This window comes from Arachis duranensis, chromosome 8 (assembly GCF_000817695.3).
Source record: "Arachis duranensis cultivar V14167 chromosome 8, aradu.V14167.gnm2.J7QH, whole genome shotgun sequence".
NCBI classification, from domain to species: Eukaryota; Viridiplantae; Streptophyta; class Magnoliopsida; order Fabales; family Fabaceae; genus Arachis; species Arachis duranensis.
Window position 1 is genome coordinate 45,745,200 of NC_029779.3, and position 6,330 is coordinate 45,751,529.

The 6,330-nt window shown below is 31.0% G+C and overlaps 2 protein-coding genes across 2 annotated transcripts in view; one reads left to right on the plus strand and one right to left on the minus strand.

Annotated features, from left to right (window-relative positions):
• Nucleotides 1-4,665, plus strand: part of LOC107463304 (uncharacterized) — a 7,491-nt gene extending 2,826 nt beyond the window's left edge. The window contains exons 3-5 of the mRNA XM_016082085.3: nucleotides 104-613; nucleotides 3,324-3,582; nucleotides 3,851-4,665. Of these exons, the coding sequence (XP_015937571.1) occupies nucleotides 104-613; nucleotides 3,324-3,582; nucleotides 3,851-4,479 (1,398 nt within the window). The 3' untranslated portion in view covers nucleotides 4,480-4,665. The remainder of the gene's footprint in view (nucleotides 1-103; nucleotides 614-3,323; nucleotides 3,583-3,850) is intronic.
• Nucleotides 4,666-4,774: 109 nt separating this feature from the next.
• On the minus strand, nucleotides 4,775-6,324 carry LOC107463305 (uncharacterized). Its single transcript, XM_016082086.3, has 4 exons — nucleotides 6,084-6,324; nucleotides 5,888-6,002; nucleotides 5,633-5,753; nucleotides 4,775-5,482 (listed from the first exon to the last, which is right to left on the minus strand). Exons 1-4 carry the CDS (start codon nucleotides 6,182-6,184, stop codon nucleotides 5,004-5,006), a joined length of 816 nt encoding a protein of 271 aa, XP_015937572.1. The 5' UTR covers nucleotides 6,185-6,324; the 3' UTR covers nucleotides 4,775-5,003.
• Nucleotides 6,325-6,330: the final 6 nt, after the last annotated feature.

The window sequence follows — 6,330 nt, forward strand, 5'->3', positions numbered from 1 at the left end:
TTATAATTATAATAAATAATTAAAAATTACTGAAATACTAATATATGGATACACTTAAAATTTTTCTAATATTTTATAGTAATTAATGCATGACTTTTGGTAGGTGTCAATGAAGTTAATGAAGATGAAGAATTCTGAGGATGACTCGGCAAGACCAATTAAAAACTCGGTTGAGCCAAAGAGACACGCCATCATAGAAAGAGTGAAGTATCTAACAAGCTTGACCAACAGGGGCAAAAACGGAAAACTACTTCACACAGGGATTGGAACGGAACAAACGAGTCCATACGAGTCAGATGGATCTCCCGTGTTTGACTCAGATGACTCGTCCGAATCCACATCAAGCAGTGGGAGTAGTGGTAGTAATAATAGTAGTATTATAATTGAGAATGATCATAACTCGGGGTCAAGACTCGGTAAAAGTAGTAATAAAAATGGGTGTTGCGAGAGTGAGAGGTTTATGGGGTCATCGGTTCCAAGGTCGCGTTTGGATGGAACAGCGAATAGGAGCCGGTTGCAGTTGTCACGGACTAGAAGCTTCACTGAATTTGGATCCAATACAATCACAACCAAACAACAATTTCAACTCACGACTCGTTCAAGTGCTCTCACGGTATGTAATTTATCTATATTAAATTATCAAATAAGTTTTAATTATATTTTTATATACAAATCTCGTCATCTAAATAGTCACCATTTGGTAAATAGTCAATTTATTTCATAAGGATTATGACATGAAATTAAGGGCCAATTTAAATACGCCCATAAATATTTTTTTTTTTATTTTTAATTTTTGAAAAATTATAACACTAATATTTAATAAAATTTTTAAAATTAAATGATAACTTTTTAAAAAGTTATTTAAATATTTATGAAAAAGTTAAAAAAATAATTTTTTTATAGTAAAAATTTTTGTAGAGTTAAACTCCAACGTGGTTTCTGAAATTCATAAAATATATTAATTTAATCTCTAACTTACTAATTACATTATTTGTGTCTCTAAAATTGTAAAAAAAGTATTTAGTTAGTCCCAAAAATGAGGTGAGGGATCAACTAAATACATTTTTTACAATTACGGAGATGTAAATAGTGCAATTGATAAGTCAATCACTAAATCAATGCAATTCGTGAATCTTAACAACCACTTTGAGATTTGACTTAAACTTTTTATCACTTTTCGTTTAAAATAAACACTTTTAGAATTAAAAAATCAAATACAAGATAATTTATTTATAAACTATTTTTAATATAATTATTTATTATTTAAGTTTTTTTTTTAAAAGAAGTTTAATTAAATTTTTTACCAAATTGAACTTTAAGTGTATGCTTGGTTTAACATTCATGAACACAGGTTAAAAAATCTTGAATGCTAGACCAAACTTGTTTGGATAAACTTTTCTAACATGATTTTTACCCTCAAATGACCCTTTACTTGAAGCAATATTTTGTAATATTTGCTTTCAATTTTTACCATTGAAAATTAATTATAAAATTTATTTTCTCAATTATCTTTCTTCATCACTTTCTTCCTTTTATACGGTCATTTTCATTTTATTTCTCAACTTCCCTTATTTACTTTTCTCATCTCCCCTTTTTTACCTTTTTTCATTTTTTCTACGTGCAAGATTATTTTCATTTTATTTTTAAATTATCTTTTTTTTTCATCTTCCATATTCATTTTCTTTTATGCACCTTATTATTATTTTTGTTTAATTTTATAAATTTATTTATCTTTTATTATTATAATTTATTTTTGGCATTGTTATTTAAACAATATTTTATTAATTATAATTACTTTTAAATTAAAGCATCCAAATATAAATCACGTCAAAATAAACTCAATTTTAATCAAAATTAATTTTAGTATACTCAACTACAGTTTACAAAAGCTAAACCAAACACACGTTAAGCTCTATAGATAACAAATAAGATATGCTTTGTCTCTTTAAAAGTAAATAGTGTGCGATAAAGTGCAACACGCAATATTTAGAGTAAAAATATTTAAAAATAAATTATAATAAATGTTAATGCGTTCCGTAAAAAATAGAAGTGCAACATTTTTTAAATTTTAATGCTTAAATTCTAACTTTAAATTTTAAATTTTAAACTATAAATTTTAAATTATAAAATTTAAATTCTAAAAATATAAATCTAAAATATTAATATAAGATATAATGAATAAAAAGCTAACATGTGTTTGATTAATAAAATGTACACTATTTTTTTATTTGGTAAGAAATATTTAAGAATGAACTGTGATAAAATATGGCAAAATTTAAATGGTAAAAAATATATCTTAAATATTTTATCAAACGTTATTTATATTTTAAGCATTATGCATATATATTTTTTATTTTCTAAACACTAAATTATCAACACTATCATTCTTTTAAATTAAATTAGTAGTTTACTTTTGTCCTCCTTATTCTTTTTTGAGCGGTCCCCTTCATAGGCTTCAATCCCTGTTACAGAATGCAATTACATTGAGCAACGAATGTTACTTTTCTAGAGGAGATATGTTATTTAATAAGGTGAAAGATTTTAATATAGAGTAAGAATGTAGAAATACAAAGAGAAGTTGTAACTTTCTTTTATTTAAGGAGTGTGAATTTATTTAAATTATATTTATATTAAAATTAATATTAAACGAAGGAGAGTCATAAAATTAAAGATGAGTTATCTCTGTTCACATTATACCATTTAGGTATATATTTTTTTTCAAATCTTACATTAACACGAGATGCTGGTAAAACATTTTACATAAGCGTAAAATTTAACTTGTCGTCTTTACTCACATAATTATATAATAAAATTAAGGAAAAGTCTAGAGGGCCAGCAGTTTTATTGAATTTTGGCCAGCATGTAACCAGCAGAGGAAGGTGAGCCATTGGATGAAATTTCACACCAATCTCACACCATCAAATCATCATTGATGGCTAATTGATGGCTAACAATCATAAAAATTGCTGGCCCCCTAGCATTGCTCTAAAATTAAACCTCACTTATATGTCACATAGACTTATTCCATTAATATTGGGAAAAAAATATCAATAGAGAGACTAACTAGTCTCACAAAAATAAAAATTAAAGGCCGGAAAAGATAATTTTTTTTTTAGTCTTTTTAGATAATTGTGAGGAACCGTTTTAGAATTTTTTTTTTTACAAGAAATTCTATAGCAAGAATTAAGAAGTATTTATTGAACACTACTATACACGCATGAAACAACGTTTTTCATGACTATATAATAGAATATAGACAAAAATCTAAGAACTACAGAGTTTTGTGTTACCTAAAAATTTAATGTGGATGTTGAACTCTGCAGAAATCACATGAAGTTTCTTCACATTCACGCTATGAAGACAAGAACTGCAGTTCAAGCAGATGGAAAAGCAAAGAGATTTCAAGCAGGGATGGGAAATTAAAGCTGAAAACAAACGTGTTCTTGGCTTCCTTTGACCAAATGAGTGAACAAGCCTCTGGCGACAGTGCTTGCACAGTGTTAGTTGCCCTCATAGCACACTGGCTCCACTCCAACCACAACATGCCAACAATGTCCCAATTTGACCACCTCATCACACAAGGTCAACTTTATATCTACTATGCATAAATACTTTACTTTTGCCTATTTATTAACATGTTAAGACATTAGAAACAAGACAAAAACGCTATGTATAGTATCTGTCTCTACTGTCTCCCAATTTATTTGTGTTTCTTAATCATTCAGTATAATTATCCCAAGACTTTTGCAGACAAGATCTAAACTTGTTAAATTTATAGAATTGTCTTATTTACATATTGTATATATGGTATTGAGTACTGATAATCTTACTTGTATTTGTGTTAACATAGGTTCCTCTGAATGGAGAAAACTATGCAGGAGTGATTACTACTTGACTCTATTCCCTGACAAGCATTTTGACCTTGAGACAGTCCTAGAGGCCAATTTGAGACCCATAATTGTTGTACCACAAGAATCATATACAGGTTTTTTCTCCCCAGAGAAGTTCCAATGCTTGAAAGGTGCTATGTCCTTTGACCAAATTTGGGATGAGATAAGAACCAAGGTGGATGAAAATCATAACAAGCCAAGAATATACATAGTGAGTTGGAATGACCATTTCTTTGTTCTAAAGGTAGAAAAGGATGCTTACTATGTCATTGATTCATTGGGGGAAAGGCTCTATGAAGGGTGCCAACAAGCATTCATATTGAAGTTTGATGAATCTAGTGTTATGTATGGTGCTTCAAGCAGAAACATTGTCGGCGGCAATGGTAGTGGCAGAAGATTCGAGGCGGTTTGCCACGGAAAAGAGTGTTGTAAAGGGTTCATCAAGAGGTTTCTTGCTGCTATACAAGTTAGGCAACTAGAGAAGGAAGAGAAGAAAGGGAATGTTTCAAATCCATTTCTTCATAGGCAATTGCAGATCGACTTCCATTATAGCACCATTTCATCAACTTCCTCTGCTATTAGGCATTAAAACCTGTTCTGTAGTTGTTTTAGGATACAAAACAAGAACTGGGATAGTAAACACAAAAGGTTTCGCTTTTGCGAGTTAAGTCCAAAAGTGGTCCCTAAAATTGGTGATTTGTACCAATTTGGTCCCTGAGATCCTAATAGTCCCTTGTATTCTGAAAAATGCATCAAATTAGTCCTATTTTTCGAACTTGGGAGACTAAAGTAATACAATTGATATCCCAGAGACCAAATTTGGGCTTAACTCGCGCTTCTGCTGTCTTTGTATTTTGGATAAACAGAAAATATAGAAAGAGAGAGAAAAAAAAAACTTGCCAATTCATCCTCCACTAAAATTCAGATTGAAGTTGCTATTTACATAACTCATTACTACTGTAACATTATATTCCTAATAATATGGACATACAAAGTAAGCATATAACAGGAAAACATCAGTCTAGAAGCCTCAATTTCTCAAACTACATCCATAGATTCATCCAATTGAAACTCCAATCTCTCATTTCCTTAACCTTCAACTAATTTTCAAAACTAAAAGCTAGTACTATTGACGGGGCCTAAGCCTAACCTCAATGAAAGATCACACTTGTTTGCGCACGGCGTGGTTTGAACAGGATTGCCATTTGCCACAAGTTTCTGAGCAACACCCGTAACTGGAGGTCCGAAATCCTTAGCATTTGATTTATGTGAGGCTTTGGAACCATGTTGGGACTCTTCCAAACGAATGTTGTTGTTTCCATGGTAGTAAAGGGGATAAACTGAAGACAACCTTGGCGGCTGCGGCGACAAACACTGTTTCTTATTGCTGCTACTAGTTGCTGTTGTGTTTGTTGGACCAGCATTCTTAGACACATGATATGGTTTTGTTGCATTATCCCTTGTATTAAAGTTTTGTGGTGTGTGATGAATAACATTGGGAGCTTGTTCTTTGCTATGACTAAGATAACACCTTGGCTTGTTTCTTTGACTCCTTGGAGTTCTAGTTAGGGAGCATCCCAAATTTAAAGCAGCTGAACCATAACCAAAATAACACAATGTAAAATCATCCATACAGTACAATTAACTTCATATGAAGTTAATAGCTGAGAGTCATTAGATGACAAACCTGTCAAATTATTTAACTACTCTCACAGCTAAATAATAATAATAATAAGATATACCTTCAATGCAAGGATGCAAATACTTTCCATTTCCAGTTTCTGTAATCTCATCTCGTCGGATTATTGTGTCAATGGCTTCATTAGTTCTAGCCAAAACTGTTCTGAAGTCCATGTATTCGTGCTAAAACAATGGCAAACATTAAATAAAAAAAATAAATATTAGTATAATATAATAAATAAAAACAGGATTCACAAATTGCTGAAAATAAATTAAAAAAAATGGGAAAAGGAAGAAGAGGGTTTTAATTTATTTACCTGAGAGTTGGCTTTAGAGTACAAAATCTCTTCGGCTTTGAGAACAACAATAGGGAGCTTTTCTTGGTACTCTTTGTTGTTCTTAGTGGCAGAGCCATGTATCTCATCAACCACCCTAATTTAAATAATAAAATAAAATCTATGCATTATACAAGGCATAAAAGAAGAAAGAGAAAGAGGAGAAAAACGGGTGAACCTGAAAATTTCTTGAATGAGAGTTCCTCTAAGAGGTTGGTGTCTTTCACTGTGCCAACCTCTTCTCACACAATCAAACTGCCTGGGGCTTGGTCTTCTCATCTTATGCTTGTTATTGGAGAGAAACAAACACAAACACCTTCCTTTGTTTCATCAAGAGAAACAAAAACAAAATGCCTCAACACACAAACCCTGTGCGTCACTCTTTGTGCACAAGTGTGTGTTGTTGTACCATCACATCTATCTTC